General features: G+C 46.4%; 1 protein-coding gene across 2 annotated transcripts in view; it reads left to right on the top strand.

The window, feature by feature from the left end:
- Dgkg (diacylglycerol kinase gamma) overlaps positions 1-19,957 on the top strand; it is a 188,301-nt gene that overhangs the window by 145,526 nt on the left and 22,818 nt on the right. For both annotated transcript variants that reach the window (XM_034515695.2, XM_034515694.2), the window contains one exon: positions 9,154-9,331. In XM_034515695.2, coding sequence (XP_034371586.1) covers positions 9,154-9,331 — 178 coding nt within the window. The remainder of the gene's footprint in view (positions 1-9,153; positions 9,332-19,957) is intronic.

Genomic DNA, 19,957 nt, shown 5'->3' with positions numbered 1-19,957 from the left:
GCAGCACTCCACTTCCAGCCTCTCTGCCAATACCCCCTTTCCAGCTGCCCCTGTCAAAGGCACCATTGTGCCCTTCTGGCATAGCAACAGACTGAGGCTAAAGAGGAAGGAAACATTTTCTGCCCATGGGATGTTCTTAAGCAGGTTGTGTGTGTATGGCTTCAATACCACATTCCTTGAGCCCACACAAATTCACCAGAACTCCATCATCCCCGTCACAGATGGCAGCTCAGTTTCCAGGCTAGCTAGCCCACCACAGCTAGCTGTCAGAGAATGTGGAGCACACAGCTGGGATGTCAGGCCGGGCAGAAAGCGAGATCAGGACATTTTTCAGAACAGCCCTCAGTGGCCTGCCAGAGTAAATTCCGAACTGGAAGGCATTTTGTTTAAACTTACACACTCGACAAAAGAGTCATTCTAGCACATGCTAACAAGCGGGGCTCTTACCTCCTCTTGATTATTGGAAGGGTAGGAAGCCCCCACAAAGCCTGTTCATGACTACATAGTGTGGACTTTCAGAACATTCTTCCTGATATGGAACAAGAGTTGCATCCTGTTCCTTGCTTTTGGTTCCTTAGCTGGCATTGGGCACACTGACTGGAACAAAATAAATACACAGTATCTGTGGATGCATGACTGAAGTCCCCACTGCAGGCACCTTATCTTCCTTCTCACTCCTCCAGAGAACTGCCTGTATCTTTTACATAGTGTCACAGTGCAAAGTATCACATTAATTTACAGTGATCTACACTCATAGACCCATAATGCTCCTGACTACTTAAAAAAAAAAAATTGTGTATTTTATGTGTGTCAGTTTTTTTGCCTGCATGTTTGTATGTATACCAAATGTGTGCAGTATTCCTGGAGGCCAGAAGAGGGTGTCAGTTCCCAGGAACTGAAGTTACAGACAGTTGTGAGTTGCTCTGTGGGTGCAGGGAACCCAACCCAGGTCCTCTATAAGAACATTAAGTGCTCTTAAGCACAGAGCTCTCTCTCCAGCCCCTCCTGACTACTCTCGTCTTACAGTACTAACAGATCTCTTGTACGTGCTCTTTATGGGGTCTGGCTTCTTGATCTTGTCACTTGCAGCTCATACAGGAGACTGGGAGGCTGAGGGAAGACAAGCACTAAACAGAAGATTGGAAAAGAAAGACCTTCCTTAACTTGGTCAAGTCAGTGATTTCTCATCTGCATAATGAGCATATGAACACTGATACTGCCGAGTTAAAAGGATTAGATTTAAAATATATATGAGCCTGTTTCGTAAGCTGCTGAAAATGATGCTATTATTTTACTGCCCGCTACAGACAACAGCTCCTAAAATCATACACAATAGCGTCTCTGAACACAGGGCAAGCCATTGCCTGTACCATTTACCTACATGCCAGACCCATCTTTGTATGGAGACAGAGAGACTGCCTTCCCAGGACTGTTCTCTCCACGCAATGTAGCACCGTTTCTTCCCTCGAGATCCTATCACACATTAACTCTGGAAGCATTCACTCTTGTTCCTCTCTAGGGAAAACAAATATAGTGATTTCCCTGGGCTACTTTTCTTACACTCACAGAACATTCTCTAATTTTGCAGATAGAAAGGTCTGAGGTTCCTTTTTGTCTTGTTGCCTCTAGCCAGCAGTGCATCGAAGCCAGCCTGCTTGCTGGCCTATCTCTCCACAGCTCCTCTCTCTGCTGATGCAGTTGTAGCTTGCGATTGGCTGTAAGTCAGAGTATTTATGACCTAAAATACAACAAGTGCTCTTTGGTTTTTATTTTCCTGGAGACCTCACTGGTAAGCAGTTAGCATCTGTCTCAGCACTGACCTGAGAAAGCACCTGGGGGACGGGGTCCTGTCTTATTTCACCTCCATCCCTGCATCTAGCAGAGAGTAAGTTCTCTCTTGTTCTTGATGGAGGAATGAATGAATGAATGAATGAATGAGTGTCCCTGTCTTCTCTGTCTCATCAAAGGAGTCTCCCTTGCCTCTTCCTGATGGGGTGTAGTGTGTGAGATGTGGGACTTTAGCCAGAGTCAGAGGATTACTTCCTGCAGACTAGGGTTAGCATTCGCATCTCTCCCTACCCTGGAGGTTTGAGTCTACTTTGCCTGGTCATCCATCACTATATCCATGTAGAGGGTTGGGCGGGTTCATCCGGGATGGAGGCTTTTGTCTGTGTTCTTCATGGAATAGCTTGTTTTCCATTTCACGGATTTTTCCACAAGTGCTTTGGTTTCGATTCACGGGTAGTTACATTGAGCACACAGTAAGGGTTAGACGTGCCTGGTTCTGTGAACACTGTCCTTGCCTTCTACTGAGCTCCACGAGCGATATGTGGCAGAATATACACAAGGGAGAATCAAACCAATGAAGTGCAGAGAAGGGGAGCACTGTCTACCTGCTCCATGCTTGAACAGTGTTGAGGAGCTGCTTCATCCAGGCAGGCTGGGATTTATCAGGCATCAAAGGGGCCGTTTGGACTACGTGTGGCAGAAACAAAAGTAAACAGGCCCCAACTCTTTGACCACACAGAACAATTCAGTCTCTCTAACAGGCAGTTACTAGGGCCCAGCTAATTATCAACCTTAGCTACTATCTTCTTTCCAAACCAGACAGAGGCCAGCCTTCCCCAGAACCCTAAGTACCATCTCTAGGCTGCCAAGCAATTTCCCCTGCCTGCCCCTCCATCTTCTCCTGGGCTCTGTAAGACGTGGAACTACACAGCAAGGTTTGAGGGAGCTCTCTCTTTGCCCCATGCTTTGGTGTCCTGTTTTCTCAACAAAGAGGCAAGGCAGGGAGGGTTGCCCAGGCTCATTCAGTCCCCTAACCCCTGCCCTTCAGGCTTGGTCTGAAGCTCTGACATGGAGCCCAGGCATCAAAGGAGGCCACCTACCCCCAGCCATCAGAACTAGTCAAAGGTCAGGATGTGGTCCACCTCCACCTCAGTTCCTCCCTCTACGCTATAATTGAAAGATATTTCCTATGGATACAAGTCCAATATTTCTCCCTCGGCAGGAGAGCAACTACCTGAATTTTGTCATTCACTGGGGAAATCATCCTCAGACTCTGCCTCCAAAAAAGAAAAAGTACAAGAAGTTTATAGTTCAAAAGAAACCCAAGAGATGTATCAATAAAACATGGTAATGCTTTCAGACAAACTTGGAAGAAAAAAAGGGGGACTGTTAAGAAAGTTAAGGAATTATGATTGCCATTGGAGGGTGATAGTGATGGATTTAATTTGTAAGCCTTTGTTATTTAAAAATAAATACTATTTACATATGAGAAGAGAAAATTTAGGTTTGCTGCAGAACCGTCTAAGTGTGTATGGACCCTAGAGCAAATTTGGTTGCCAGAGGTAACAGCTATGCTGGTTCTTTTATTTCTCTACTTTTCTGTACTTTTAGAAATAACCATAATAAAAGATTAAAACAGAGGAAGAAAGGGGAGGAACACATCAGAATAATCTAATGGCAGAGTACTGGGTTAAGGAATTTGAGAGGAGCCAGGAGCCCCCAGAGCTCCACCTCCTCTCTCAGAAGCAGACCCAGCCTAGTGATGGGTGGAGCTTTGATACAAAACAATCTTCCTCCAAACCAGAGAAAATCTGTCTGCGGGTGGTGTGGAGAATCCAGGTTAGGGATAACGCGGTCTAAAATCGGAAACAGGTCGTCAAATAAATAGACTGTCTTTCCCGGAGGACCTACAGAAAAGGGCCAGTAGAGCTGCAATCCGGAGCCCTCCCCCTCCCCACCTTTTCAGGTCACGGGGAGGGCCTGCTGCAAGGCGCATGATGCTCTGCCTCCCTCCCCTCTAACGCTGTCGAGCCCTCAGCTGGGAGAGTCTAGGTTCGGCCTAGAAACGCAGAGATCCAAAGCATCAGGCTGGGGAAGAGGTGAACACAGGCGCTTAGCATTTGCTTATAAAGGCTTGTGGCCTCTTAACCTAGTCTCTAGTTACCTACGCAACGATTCTCCAGCCAAAAGAACTATCCTCTCTCTAAAGAAGCCAGAACTATGGGTGCTGGGGCTGCCTTGGACTGCAGCCAACAATCGGAGCCTAGATGTGCCCAGGGGAGGGAGCCGGGCGGGCTTCGGTGGCCCGTCTCACCTGCACCTGGCAGCAACACCCACAAAGGACGATCTGGAGTGTTTGAGCACCCATAAGCTCCAGCTCTGAGCCCCATGCGGGGCTGTAAATGCCTGGGTGGGCGTAGCTCAACCTCCTTTCAGAGCAGAGCCTGCCAGCCCCCCTGCCAGCCCCAGCCTAGCTCAGGGCTCCAGGGCTCCCTGGAGCCACCCGGAAGGGGGGGCCGGATGACGTCATGGAACACTTGGAGGATTTAGCTCGGGAACAGGCCGTTGCCAGTGTTCCAGTTAGCCTTACAGTGCTCCATTCCTGGCTCCACTTTTCTGAGAGACTCAGTACAGCAAGCCTCACGCCTTAGGGAGTTCCAAAGGAAATAAGAGACCTTGGCTAGGAAACAGGTATAATCTAACCGAATTGGGGAGCAGGATGGTGACCTGGAGGGGTTCTTCCTGGCACAGGAGATTGGGGGATTCAAAAATTGCCTTTGCCTCTCACCAAAACTTGGTCACCCTCACCCCCGTTTTCCAGACTATTTAAAGCACAGAGAGATTAAGGACCAACCCAGAATCACACAGCAGTCTCACCCAGGAGTGTTCTTTTCAAGGGTAGATAGAGACCTCAGGGTCCTCTCCCCTCTACTGTTTGCCCCAGTTTACACCAGACGGATGGAGAGAAGACAGTCTATCAAGAGCAGACAGAGGAGGACTGTTTTCTAGGGGGGAAGCAACAGTTGTGGCTCCAGAGAGACAGAGGACACTCAAAACTACAGTCAAGGAGGAAAGGGGGCTGTGTAGAATACCGTCTGTCAGGGAGAGTGCTGGTGGTATACTTCTTTGGTTTTGTGGGTGGTTGTTTTTAAAAACAAATCTGGCCTAGAGACAGGATTTAATAACACTAATGTCTAAGCCCTTATAAGATAGAACGGCAGTGGAAGATTCAATTATTCAAACAACAGCTGCAAGCTGAATTTTGCCTTAACCCCAGCATCAGCTTCACTGCCTCATCTCTACAGTGGAATCTGGCATCCAGGGCCTGCTTGGCAACCTCTATCTGCATCTGTGCAGTGCCATATTCTGTGACCTTGAGGCTTGGCCCTCACCATCCATTGGGGTAGCAATGGTGTCTCCCCCAGCACCAGGCTCCTCAGAGACAAGGTAGACAAAGGCAGTCTGGTACCCAAGGAAGTCTGGCCAGGAGTAGCTGTGACTATCATTATTTTTCAGAAGGGAAGAGATATTTTAATTGACAATGAATAAATTGAGGTGCTGTAGAAGTTACTCCAACCAGGAAGGGAAATAGCCATCTGATCTAGGAAGAGATACAGGAAAGGGGACAATACCAGGTTCAGAGCAGAGGAAAATTCATTTTGAATTACGGAAAAATTTTGGCAGTGACCCAGAGCCTAATTAATAGTTGCATAAGAAGAATGGGCCAGTAAAAAGACATTCCAAGATAAACTCCTAACAGATCATGAAACACATCAAGAAGGAAAGGGGTTCTTGTTTCAAAGTCTCTGTGACAGCAACAAGGAGGCCAGGATGAGCCCAGGCATTAAGGGGACTGACTGTTCACAGATGCAAAGGCAGCATGTAGCTACACCTAGGAATAAGTGCACAAAGCATACCTCAGACCTCTAAGCCTGGCTCTGGGAAGACTGCAGCTGAAAAGAATGTCAGATGACGCTAAAAGCCAAACAGCAAAAAAGTATAAAACGAAACCTGGAAGGTATAGTTCAGTGGGGCTCTGCCATTCGAGAAATGGTCTCCTTTTCTGTATTACAGTCTCTCTCTGTGAGAGCCACTACTTAGTCTTACATACTTGACACAAATTTGAGGCATTTGGGAAGAAGAACCCTCAATAGAGAAATTGCTTCCATCATATTGGCTCATGGGCATGTCTGTGGGGTATTGACTGGACTGATGGTTGATGTAGGAGAACACAGTGCTTTGTGGGTGATCTCACCCCTGTGCAGATGGTCTGAGCTGTATAAGAAGACAGGCTGAACAAAGCCATGGGAAGCAAGCCAGTAAGCAGCACCCCACTATGGCCTTGGATTCAGTTCCTACTTCCAGGTTCCTGACTTGAGTTCCTGCCCCGCATTCCCTCCCTGATGGAGTGTGGCCTGGGATATGTAAGACAAATAAACCCTTTCCTCACAGGCTTTGTTTGGGTCAGTGTTCATCACAGCAATAAAAACAAACTAAGACAGGTCCCAAATTAAAAATGGGGAAACATGATAAAGTCACCACCATGTCTAAGGAGGGACAGTAGACAACTTACAGGGCTTGAAAACTGCATACGTGTTTAAATCCAAGTTGTTGGAAGATTTTAGGTATCATTCAGAAGTCACTTTGATAAATCTAGGATACAGGAGACTCTATCTAACGAGAGGCAAAGAGACCAGTATCACCCAGTTCCTAAAGATAAAAGGGTATACCATGAAAACTTCATATTGAGGTACTTCTTCTCTCTAGTCCTGGAAGCCAGAGTTTATAGTTGACACCCATGCATAGTGATATACTTGACTAAAGATAGAATCTTTTGTTACTCTTATTACATTGGTGGTAAAGGTTGTCAGGGAAAGTCTGATGTGACACTTAGCAGACGCTCTTCTGTTTTGGCGGGAAGAACACAGGATTGAGATCTGTAGACCTGCATTTCCATCTTGCTCCACCATTCATAGATCAGATAGATGCCCACAAGGAAGTTGCTTTACTTCACAGGGTCTCCTTTATGTAAGGGGGGTCAAGTTCTCTTAGATCTGTCTCATCTCAGAGCTCTGTGATTCCCTCTCAGAATTTACATGCACTGATAGGAGCAGGGTCCCGAAGACACTGCATCAATAAAACACCTCACGCTAAGGTTACTACTCCCCCATGTGTCACCGCATGTGTTAAAGTGACCAAGGAGACTTGATCCCTGGTTTTGTCACTATATGACTTAACCCCCAAATGATGGCCAAACTGTGACTAAGGTCACAGGATATCTATCTGAATAGACTGGAAGAGGCTTGAACCAAGAACCAGATTACATAGATAGATAGATAGATAGATAGATAGATAGATAGATAGATAGATAGATAGATGGATGGATGGATGGATGGATGGATGGATGGATAGATAGATGGATGGATGTAAAGTCCACATCTAAGCTATATTTTTAAATCCTACATAAGGTCAAGAGAGAGAAAAACACATAGTGAGATGAAGGTCAGGGTGACTGAGGTGACTTTTTTGCCAGTGGCACTGGCAGCGTCATTGTTTAGCTTCAAACAAAGAGCTAGTGAGGCTCCTACCACAGCGCGATAAGGAGAGTGGCAGGTAACACGTGACACTTTTGTGCATGCTTTGTACATGTTTTGCTTTATGAGCATGATGGTGTGATAGAGTTCCAGCCCCAAGAAATACTGGTATGATTGTCACCTGTCCCACCAAACAGGTCAGCACTAGCTGTTGTTTTCGATGCCAGGGACAGTACCAATTCGGCAGGGAATAAGTTATGGTGTGTATAAGACAGAACAATCAAAATAGGAAAAGTCTGAAAAGGAGCTCAGAGCAGTGGCCACACTCAGCCCAGACGCGCAGAGGAGAAAGTCCTTAAGTCTGAGACCTTTACTGCTTACCTGGAGGGCTGTATGCTTCCGTTTATATGTTGTGTGATGCTGAACAAGGTGCCCACTTAAGACAACTTTCAAAGGCTCCGGTCTCCCCAGTGGAGAAATGAGCTCCCAGTTATCAGAAAAGCTCACTGTATTCTTGTTCTGTGGTTGGAAAACAAGTCAGAGTCGACAACACTGATTAGAACTTCAAAGAAATCAGGCAGTGGGTGAGTGCTGGGTGAGTCAGTATGAACATACAGAACCCCAACTCTCTCTCATCTTCCTATGGTGAAGACTCTGAAAGTTTGATTTCTGGATATTTTAGGCCATTTTCTGTCATTCCTGAATACCACATTCTGGGTGAACAGTAGATAGCAAAAGCTTGGTCCTCACAATTTAGGATCAGGGTCAAGGGGCTACATGTGGTGTTGCCTTCTCCTCCTGGGAGTCCTGCAATCTGCAGGCAGCAGGAGCACACATGGTTTTCTTCCCCCCTCTGACAAAGCTAATGAGATCATGGGGCTCCAGTTCTAGAGACCTCATCTAATCCTAATTAGGCCCCACCTCTTCATACTGTGACAATGGAATTAACTCCCACCAAGAATTTGATGGAGGCCTCCAGACCATAGCAGTAGATAACCCAGGTGACAGTAGGTTGTTACTGTACGCTTTTGATTGTCTTCCTTTCTTAAAAGAAGCAAAATTTTAAAAACAAAAAGCATGGACTTTATACTCAAATTCCACAAATGTGGAGTTTACCTGTGCATTCTTGGATAATAAAGCACGTCTCTTTGGGTCCTATTTGTTCTGCTGTAAATGAAATAAATCACCAATAATCCTGAGGGACAAGGATCAAACAAAGATACTGCATTTTTTGCTGCGTTGGTAAGCCTCGTGCCAAAATGGGATAGCTTTACAGCTAGGTGAAGCCTTCCAGTCTCTCAAACCTCGTGGGGGAGGGAGTGGTAGAAAGCAGATAAAGAAACTCAGCTACATCAGCAAGCATGAGTGCCAGAGCGACACTTAGTACAGCTATGAGACAGGCAGATTGGAAGGCCTCCCAAACCTGAAAGTCTTGCACTTCTACCAGACAGAAAGAGGGGATAAAAATAAAGGAATAAAATAAAAATTGTCATTTGTTGGGAATCTACCTAATATTGGTTTCTGGACCCAGCAACACTACAGATCTTCACAATGATTAGCAAGGGTCCAAACTGGGGGTACAGGGATGGACTGAAGGACAGTTTGGCAACCACCTTTTCTAAATTACATCCATAAGTATTTCTAGCCCTTTGGAAGTCAGTATTGGATGGCTCCATCTCACTATGGTGGCCAAAGTCTTCAGTCAGAGAAGCTGCCTGATATTTAGTTTCTGACTGACAGTGGTAAGGTGGCTTAGGACCTGTCACACCTTTTTAGAAGTCTGGTGACCACGCATGTCCCCACTGTGATCTCCTTTCTCTCTGCTTCACAGTGTGATGGAGTCGAGGTGGACCTGAGCAATATCTTCCTGGAAGGCATTGCCATTCTTAACATTCCCAGCATGTATGGAGGCACCAATCTCTGGGGAGAAACCAAGAAGAACCGGGCTGTGATCCGGGAAAGCAGGAAGAGCGTCACAGACCCAAAGGAGCTGAAATGCTGTGTCCAAGGTAAGCAAGCATGAGGATAATTGCTCCAGCCATTGCCCGGGTGACAGAGTGAGCTGGCAAGCCACAACAGAACCTACATCAGCATTGATAAGGCCCCACAGCTGCCAAGGACCCGGTGCTCTGGGAAAAGGCTGACTCATCCAGCCTGGTGTTACAAAGTTTGCAATCTAATTGAGAAGGCAAGATTCCCAATGAAGGAACCCTAAACAACAGTCTGTAGTCAAACCAGAGCTCCATGATGTCAGGTGTCAAGTGCTGCTCCTGCCTTGGGTACCAATGTCTTTCAGTGTCTGCATCCAATAGTTCTCAACCTGTTCTCACTTCCCAGAGCAACATCAGACCCCACCCGTCACTCCTGCCCTTTCATCCAAATGGCTTCTAGAATTCTCTTGCTCCCAACTTTTCTTGGTCACCCTTCCTGCCTCTCTTTTCTCTGGTCTCTTGATGCTACAGGGTTCCCACACAGTCTTGGGTCTTCTCTATTCTATCTGTACCTCACTGATGGCCTTGTCCAGCCATAAGCCTGTGTATGAGCCTGTGGTGCTACCAGACCTGCCCTGCTTGCCCCATCTCAGACCCTGGGCTGCAGCATCCAGCAATCTGTGCCACATTTCCTTGGTGTAAGTGACAGACCTTGCCATCTCAGCATGTCCAAGGCTAAACTCTTTCTGTCCCTTCCCCCAAGCTTCTCCAGCCTTCCTAGGACTCAAACCCAAACATTGGTGTCATCCTCAATTCCCTATCATGTCTTCTTACATTCAATCCATAAGAAAACCCATCGATGACTTTTTAATTTATTATTATTATTACTGATTTTATGTAAATGGGTGTTTTGCCTGCATATGTATCTATACAACATTTGTATCCAAGTGCCCATGGAGGCCAGAAGAGGGAACTGGAGTTACAGACAGTTATGAGCTGCCATGTGGGTGCTAGGAATTGAATCTGGGTGCTCTCACAAGAGTGGCAAGTGTTCCTAACCACTGAGCCATCTCTCCAGCCCCAGTTCACTGCCTTTTAAAAACACCCAGAATCCAACTGCTTCTTCCCACCTTCTATCTGACCACCTGGATCTAAGCCATTATCTTCTTTCCTCTGAATTACTAGAAATCTTTCTCTCTGGATTCTTTCTTTTAGTTGTGCTATATATGATGGGTAGTCACCAAGTGTGGTAGTGTGTGTCTGCCATACTAGGACTCAAGAGGCAGGACATGAAGACAGCCTAGGCTATATACCTAGAACATCCTTCCAAAGCAATCTGTTCTTACAACCACAGAAAGACCCCTGAGAAAAATGTCAGTTTATGACATGGGCCAAATCCAGTACCAACTCCAAGTAAAACACCAAATGTTCAGTGTGGTCTGGAGCCTCATGGGGTCTAACCTTCAGCCAACTCCTCCTGGGCTCTAACCTTCAGTAGCTCCCAGATCCCAGCTTCTGCATGGACTCTCCCTGTCATACACACTACTGCTGTCAATCATGCAGGCTGCGTGTAAAGTCAACTAGTCCTTTCCAGAACAGCTGGAGCATGTCTCAGAGGCTCTCAGCTTGAAACACGCAAGGATACAGGAGAGCTTTCTGAGAGACCCTTAAATGACTTTCGTCCCAACCCCTTATCAGTCAAGGACTCAGTCAAAGCTCCTGGCCACTGATTCTGATTGGTCACCTTTCTTGGTATCTCAGTCACCAGGAGAGTGGAGGGGTGAGAAACTGGGCTGAGGACATTGCCAGGGGTACTGTGCCAGCAGGAGAGGACTGGATTCTAGTACAAATATTGCTAACAACCCATTTTTGACACCTCAGTTTTCATTGCTATAAAAACAGCTTTTTAAGTAAAATTTTGTTATCGGGGTAGATAGAGCCGAAAAAGAAGATTGATTCCTAAACTAGACTTGAGAAGATTCCTGGACTCTGAGCTACCTACCATTGAAAGGAGGGAACCACCTACCATTGAAGGAAGTGGTTACTTGCTTATTTCACATGGCTCTGTATTCTAGAGAAAGATAATCAAAAATCATCATCTTCAAACCTCTGTCCTTTTAAAGCAGACCCAGGAATATTTCTCTTTTGCCCTCCTAAGGCCCCTTCATTTCACACAGTAAACTTTGCAATTTGTATGAATTATTAAACTAAATAATGCATGCCTCTTTCCTCCCTTAACAGGGGAAGTCCTGGGTTAGCAGAGTGAGGGGAATACTGGAGGTTGTAGAGAGTCCCTGACACCTTTCCCCACTAGGCTCCCACTCAACCCCATTGTCACCTCCCTGGCACCCAGCTCTATCAGAACAGAGAAGGAACTGGCAAAAAAAAAAAAAAAAAAAAAAAAAAAAAAAAAAAAAAAAAAAAAAAAAAAAAAAAAACCCTCCCCATATTCACCCTGGGGGTTGAGAAAGCTCTTCCTGGGATCATATTCTGCCTCAGGGCTCAATGTCAGCTTGCATCTTTTCCTTAAATGTCCGATCTTGTATTTTGTGTTCTTTAAGCAAGAATAAACTGTTGATCACTCTTAGGTCTTTTCTACAACCCTCTTTTCCTGTCCCCAAAATGCACTGTCAGAGATGAAAGATGAAGTGCTTCCTGTTCTTCAACAGGAGTGTGATCCCACCAAAGCAGAGGCCAGGGAGGGGCCTGGCTTCTGGGCTTTGCATAGATTGAGCCTTCTTTCTGAGAGAGCCACCATCCCATAAGAGTTGAGTTGGCAGCAGGAAAGCTAAAGAGACAGGTTTAGTGCCTGGGCTCTAGCCCAGGCTCTGCCTCTCATTAGTATGCAGCCTGGGGTATGTCCTTTCAGCTTCTTGGTGCTCCATTTTTCTTACCTGTAAAACAAACAATCTGGAAATCATATCTTGAGACTTCTAACAGCTCCAAAAGAAAATTGACAATCCTATTTTGGTCTATATGACCTCCTTGAACAGAGTTATCTGTACATTTTTTCTTCTGTGTGTTTGGTCCCAGGATTTCCGGGTCAGTAGCTAAGGGCAGGGAGCTCTCTCTGCAGGCTCTTCACTTGCTGAGGTTCTTGAGTCCATGGCCTTTCTGTGGGACTCGGAGGAGGGAGAAGTCAGGGCAGGAAGAAGGATCTCATCATAGGAAGTACAGTAGAAGGCTTACTGCCAAATCTCTCACCAGACATCAACCTTCCTCCTCAGAAGATTGGCCAAGTAAGAAGGTCTCACTGGATGACCACTGAGTGGGTTCTATCAAAATGCTGGCTACTCAGGGAGCAATAGGAAAGGATCTCGAAGGTGGACGACCCAGGCTTAAATGTGGGCTTTATATTTCTCAGTTTTATAACAATTTGAAAATGATTCCACCTCCTCAGCTTCCTCGTCTATAAATCCAACATAATAACACCTAGTGCCCTTACTGTGATGGTGGGTGGAAAAGTACCTGGACTCAGTATGAGCTCAGACTTAAAAATAACCACCCTCTGTCTTCTTCTACACCTAGCATGCAAGTGGGGGTCTGGTTTGAACGTTTCTGTCTTCAGCATGTACCCACAATGAGAAGGAGCAAAGCAAACTACTACAGACTTCAGCTCAGCCTTGACCCAGCACCGAAAATTCAGACAAGCAACTGTACCTAGTGCCTCCCTCCCTAGGCTTCTCGGATTCCAGGGACAGAGATTAGGGATTATGAGTTTCTGAAGCCCTACTATCTGTGCCCAATTATCAAAAATCTAAAAACTAAGGAACTGGATAGGTAGCTCAGCAATTAAGCGCACATACTGATGCTCTTTCAAAGAACCAGAGTTCAATTCCCAGGAATCATATCAGCTCATAACCACCTATAACCTCTGCAGGCTCCAGTACTTACCCACACACAGATACAGACACACACTTTAAAATAATAAAACAATTTATTTTTTAAAATGGAAAGCATTTGATAAACAAGAAGCACCTAGCATTAGTTATCTTTAGTATTGGTAACAAGAACAGTCAGAAATAATTTTTTTTTTACACTATAATGTAGCTTGCAAGTGATTTTTATGTGAACTAATAAAATCCTGACCAAAAAAAAAACTCATGAAAAAGAGTATGTGCCTAGCCAAATATGCCTACTTCATAGCTGGGGGGAAAAAAACGGATCAGTTTATGTTCAGAAGTAGCAACTTTGAAGCAAGACTTGTGTCCGTGATTCCAAATCAGCCCCATGAGGATAGTGTCAGTCTAGACAATGTGCTGGGGAGACTTCTGGGCATGTTGTTCAAGCCAGGCCGTCACAACATGGGCGACACGTAGATAGAGTCCAAAGAGAAGGTCCCATCTACTTGGTAACACTCTGCTCCTCTCTACCGGTGACTCTACTGATGTCTCTAGAGCCCCCAACAGAGAGACAGAGCAGCTCCAAACCTCCTGGGCTCTGAGCTCTCCCTCCATCTCACCAGAACACTGGTTGTAGGTTGCCCTGAACTGTGGGCTCTTCGCCATATTATCTCTTTCCCTGTCTGTCCTGGAAAGCAAGGGGGGCATTTGTTCCCCAGTGACCCTTTCTTTACTGCTCCAGTTGGTGTGAGCCTGGGAGAGCGAGGCCCAAAACATGAGGTGAACTGAAGTCTCCTGAAACAGCCAACTTTATTCTGAGCCTCAGACAATTTGTACCCTGAGGGTTAAGGTCTCCTGAGTAGACTACGCAGGAGTTCAGCTGTCTACAATCACAAGAACAGCCTGCACGTGGCAAAAACATGTTTTCCCATAAAGGCACATGAGTAACAACAGCTGGGGAAAACGCACTCCTATTCACTACACCTGGGAAAGAGTGCGAAAATCCATTCCAAGAACAAGTGAAGAATCTGTCACGAGACTCTGGTTGTCTTGGCGTGTTCCCACAAGCAATCAGAATTCTCACACAACTCTGTTCTTGGACAGTGTCCTGACAACCTTTCTGTCCTTTTCACAGCCTACTACCCAGTATGGTGTAGAATGTTCTACAGAAAGGGTTTCTGTAAGGAGAGAGAAGGAATCCTGCCTTCAGTAGGCACAGTGGATAATAGATTTTACAGGATAGGACTAGGCATCAAGTGAAATTGATAAGAGAAAAAAAGTCTTAGAAAGTGTTCCGTGAACAAAGAAGCTGTTGAACGTTCGTTTGAGAAATGAGATGTGCTGGGCATATTTAAGTCATCCAGATGCAGCTTAGAGAACTTGTAGCTGAGAGTCTGTGTGGAATGGAAGGAGACCCCATAAGAAGAATTAAAAACCAACTCAGGCCTTGTCACCACCACCTATGTCTCCTTAGTGACTGTCTCCAAGCCTCCCTCTCAGCACCTCATCAAACAGAACAGTGATGGCTCCTTTCCTCAGGACGGTTGTGAGAGCTGAATGACATCATCCGTGGACACATAGCTGCACCCAGAGCTTGCTGAGGCCTGGTTAACAGTCGTCATAATCACCGCTTGGTGTTAAGTAATATAAAAGGGACAATTTAGAGCCTTTCTCTTCACTTCTTCAGAATTCTGGCCAAGATTTCCTTTAAATCACCCATGGCTCTCACAATCAGAACTTCTTGAGTTTTCATTGTGACTGTGCTTAAAGTGCATCTGTCTGTTGCTTCGGGCATAGGAGGAGCAGACTGTCGTCTGGAGATGCAGGGGGAAGGACAGGGGTCTGGTCGCCAAGTGAAGCAGAAATATGGGTGAATGAGTGAGGTTGGAAAGCAGAGTCCTTGGAGGCGTGCCATTCCATCTGGCACCAGCCCAAGATTTAAATGAGAGACTTCCTACGCAGTCTCTCTAACCCTCAATCCAGTCTTTGGGTTGGGATCAGTTATCCCCGCTGGACCCTCTGGCTATCTCACACGTGGTTTCTCTATCAGTCCCCCCTTGAGCCACTAATAGAGTGTTCTAGAAAGTTCTAAACCAACATCTCTCTAGACTCTCACCAGATACTAATTTCAGCCGTCCTTGGTAAACAGAACAAGGTTCAGACATTTCTGGTAGAGAGCTTTGAGTTGTTCTTACAGCATCACAGGTATAGGCTCTTTCTCAGATCCTTTAACATACATGCAAATGTACCTACCACGCATCAGGCCCTAGAGCATGATGGGGAATAAAGACTTCCCCAGCCACGAGGCGGCTAGCACAACATGGCCTCAGTACGGAAAAACCCACAAAGAGACATAGGAACTGTGATAAATGCTAAGAAGAGTGCACGGTTGCCAGATCCAGATGAGGCCAGCCAGCCAGCCAGTGTGACTAACATAGGTACACCCGAGGCCTCAATGGCCAGGTGCTCAAGCCTGATGCCAGAAGCACTCACAACGCCTATGCACATCCTTCTGCTCTCCGAGATTCAGAGGCTCTCTCTAGGAAAGGGAAGCAAACCATAGTGCCAACCCCGTGGCATTTGAGATCCAGGGCCCTCTGCTCCTGACACAGCTACTCTGCAAGCATAGATGGATTGCTCACCAGAGAATGGTGCCTCATGAGTTTTCACCAATCATATGAACTGGGCCCTGAATTCTAAAGCCAGGAAACAGATACCGTCTCAAAGGTTCATACTCTTCAGCTGGGAAACCACAGCTCAGACAAGACTCAAGAATAATGGTGAGCATAGGTTTATGGTTTCTTGTGGCTTTCTTTCCAGCTTTATGTTACGTCATAACAGGGTGGGGCTTGATTGGTTCAGTGTTAGCCAAGGCTTTTCTTAAGTATCCTAAAGATTGTACATTTAACAGGGGTATAGTACTTACTATAAGCCGTGGAGGAAAGCTGCCTGTTGGCTTGCTCCCCATGTCTTGTTCAGCTTGCTTTATCATAAAACCCAGCACCACCTGCCAGAGCTCAGTGAGGGTGCTGGCGGGGGGGGGCAGGAGGCACATCATAACAGTCTCTCCACATCAATCATTAATCAAGAAAATGCCTGGCAGGTGTGCCAATGGCCCAATCTAATGAAGGAAATTCCTCAGCTGAGGTTCTCTCTTCCCAGGTGACTCTAGTTTGTGTCTAGTTGACAAAAACTAACCAGCATAAAGCGCTCTCCTGTGGGGTGTTGGCACAGAAGGAGGCATGCGAGCTCTGGAGGGCCTCAGGAGTTCTAGGTGTGTGCAGAGGGACTTTTCTTGGCACTGGAAAATTACCATGGCAACATGTGTCATCTTGTTAAATGTTTGCAGGCCTACCGAAAGCCTTTACTTTGCTGTGCACAGGAAATCACAGCTCCGCCGTTCAGTCTTTCAGCAGCCCACGCCAGCATCAACAAGCCCCAAACTAGTCATTATCTCTCCCTTCTACCCATCTCTTCTCCTCTCCCAGAGCCCACTGCCTCTCCACAAACACATGTTCCCTGCCTGGTTAGTATCTTACCTGTTTCCTAAGCCAGATACCCAGAGTCCTGCACTCTCCCGTTAAAGCTACCTAGTAAAACTCTCCTGTGGGTCTCCTTTACTGGGCATCTCCCTCACCAGACTGGGAGCTCCCTAGGGAGCTCCAGATGTTATAGTCCCTGTGCTTGGCAGAGTCTCTGAGGCTTCGATGGGCTTCTGAGTAGTGAGCGGGGAACACATGGAGTCATGGTGAGCTGGGGGGGGGGGGGGCTGTTTTTAAGTTGGACTCTCAGGAAAATGGAAGTTTTGTGGATGATGCCAGCACTCAGGGTCCCAGGACCTTTCTGACAGTGTCAGCTTGTGTTGCAGCTTGGGAAAGCCTGCCTCTGATCCCCCCCACTGTAAGCTCCTATCTATTCCCAACTGACTCTGTCAGGAAGGAACTGTGGTCTCTGGAAACTCACAGTGACCAGCAGGAGTTGCCCTTCTGGATTCTGCAGGTAAGGCCAGGGCATCCCCCACTTCTTCTTTTTTTTTTCTTCCAGATGAAGGCTGCACAACATGGTTCTTAGATGCCTGCTTCAGTAGAAACAGACTTTTCTATGTCATATTGAAAATCTGAAATCATACATCTATTCAAATTTTAGTGATTATTTTATCCTCTAGATGAGGTGGAGTGGCTTGCCCTTGGTCAAACTTGGATTGAAATATAGGTCTTCTAGTCCACAGAGAATAATCTTCACTCCTCCTCAGTCTCCTACAGGGCAGACAATATTTTCTAAATTAAGACATGTAACTAGGCTTTGTGTGCCAGAGTCTCCAATGCAACTTCCCAACTCAGTTCACTTAGCCTTAGAGAGTAAGTGAATGAGTGTGTGGGTCTGAGTTCCAATGAAACTTTATTAACAAAAGCAAATAGCAGGCTGTATTTGGCCCTCGTGCCATGGCTAGCTAGTCTGTGCTCTGGAACCTCAATTGGTCCATGATCAAAGAGGATGGGCATCACTTGAATGCGGCGTAGACTGTCAAGGCCCACGCAGACATGCTGGATCACAGTCTGCATTTCCAGGGTCCTCTCTAGTCATGTGTGTGAAGGACTCTGCGGGTTGGCCTGACTCCTCCCCTCCCCTTCCAAGAATGTCATGATGAAGTTTTATATACCAGAAAAATGAGGTGTGGGGAAGTTATACTGCTCAATTGCTGAGTCTGGAACTGGAGTCCAAGTCCTAGCATTCCAAACATGGAATTCTTTCCACACACATCCAAGGACCTATCCTAGCTCCAGCCCCATTGCTTTGGGTTGGCCCCTGATCCAGTCAAATTTGCTGGAAATCGAAAGGGAAGCAACCAGTCCTTCTCCCTTGGCTGACTTTGGAGCAGAGGACTCCAGCTGGGGCTCCTCCCCGCCAACCTCCATCTCCCAAGACCCAGGAGGGGCTAGCGAGGTGCCGAGGTGCAGCAGGGGAGGCTGGTTGCCATCTGCAGAGGGAAACCTGCTCCCATGGCAGTAAGCTGGAGCTGAGCCCGAGCGTCATCCCTGCCTCCAGAGTTCTGCTGCCCTAAATGAGAGAGGTCAGGCAAACTTCACTTTCTACATGCAGAAGGAACAGCTAGTCCAGGCTCTTTGATAGACCTAAACACCTTGTTGTTTTGTGTCAACTGTTGTTGTTCTATGGCTTGCACTACTTTGTTTTCCAAACCTGTCCCTGTTCTCTGCTGCAGCTTTTAAGCCATTCAATACCAGGTGCTTCCTGAGATCCACTCCCACAGCAAAGCACCCTGCTGGCCACATGCCCAGACACTGTTGTTCAGAATTCTTGGCCAGTTTCTATTTTGTGCAAGGATGTGTATGTCTTAGTCAGTTGGGGCTGCTGTAAGAAAAGACCACAGGCAGAGTGGATTAAACAGCAAAAATTTAGTTTTCATACTTCTGGATGCTGGGAAGTTCAACGTCAGGGTGCCAGGCAGTTTGAATCCTGGCGAGGGCCACATCCTAGCCTGCAGATGGGAACTTCTTGCTACATTGTTATTCGTTCCCAAAGTTCCTCTCATTATACCTCTTTAAGAAAAAGAAAAAAAGAAAAAACAGGTTACCCTATGCGGCCCCTAGTGCCTGCTATCAAATTGAGTGTTAGGGCCTCAACATATGAGTTGGAAAGTGGGGGCAAACACATTTAATCCGGAGCAGTATTCGAGCTTCTTGGGTTTTTGTTTGTTTGTTTGTCTCACTGTGTAGCCCAGGCTGGCCCAGGATTCTCTAACTGCTAGGATGACTTTCATGAGCTCTCAGCCTTTAGTGTTAAATGTAATCAACTAATAAATGCCGTGTTAGTCTGTCATTTAGTGAATACCTATTGAGGAGACAAAAGGTCATATATTTTACTACTTAATTTTATGTCTGAGGAAGCTGAGACCTGGTGGGGTTAAAACACTAGGCTGAAATCACGTCAACAATGAATAATCAAGCTGGACTCACACCTGGCTTCAAGTACTTAAGGAGGTCCAGTCACTGCAGAGGCTGCAATAAAAAGACAGTGTGGTCCAGCCCTCAATCCACAATGTTACACCAGCATGGCGTTTTGCCATAGGATGGGTCAAGAGGTAACCTAGCAACCATGTCAACATTAGCATAACAGGCAAGCACCACGGAGTCCCAGAGTCATGGATATCACAAAAGTGTGAGACACAAGAGAGAGAAGGTTTCTCCTTCAGAACCCGATCCTTGGCTATTTAGCCCCATGCCACAATCATAGCTAGTGACTGAACTAATGAATGAATAAACAAACAAGATAGAACATCTGTGTGCTGGATTTGAAGAGACAGAGAACAAGAGAAAGAGAACCTGAGCTAAGACAGAATGTGGGTTTGCAACTGTAAGGCTTGATTTGGAAGACAGTGGCTGCAGAGAGATAATAGGCAGAGCCAGGAGGAGTAGTGGGTACAGAAAGAAGGCTATCACACAGGTCAGTCCTCCCCACAGACACCCCAGTTCCATGCACAAGCTCAGCCTTCACCTGCCTGTCTCCTCCCCATCCCAGCCTCTTCCTGAGGAGAAGCTCCTGTTTGCAAAATGGGCACTGTAAGCAGAGACCTGCACTTCTCCCGGCACACTGCCGACTCAGACTTCTTCCCATGTTCAGGTCAATTCAGCCACCACTTGTTAAGCATCTAGTTATATTTAGCACCATATGCTAAAAATATTTTCCATTCGTCATCTCATGTTAGCTCCCTATGGCGCTCCTGCCTTGGTCCATTTTCTTCAGCTATGACACACTGCCACATACCACAGCTCAAGATATCCAAGATGGAAGGAGGAGTTCTTCCTGCCCAGCCTCACCTTAGCAACTTGGTGATGTCACATCT

The sequence above is a fragment of the Arvicanthis niloticus genome, chromosome 12 (genome assembly GCF_011762505.2).
Source record: "Arvicanthis niloticus isolate mArvNil1 chromosome 12, mArvNil1.pat.X, whole genome shotgun sequence".
NCBI lineage: Eukaryota > Metazoa > Chordata > Mammalia > Rodentia > Muridae > Arvicanthis > Arvicanthis niloticus.
The sequence above is the reverse complement of the archived record's forward strand: the minus strand, read 5'-3'. Positions and strand labels throughout refer to the sequence as shown.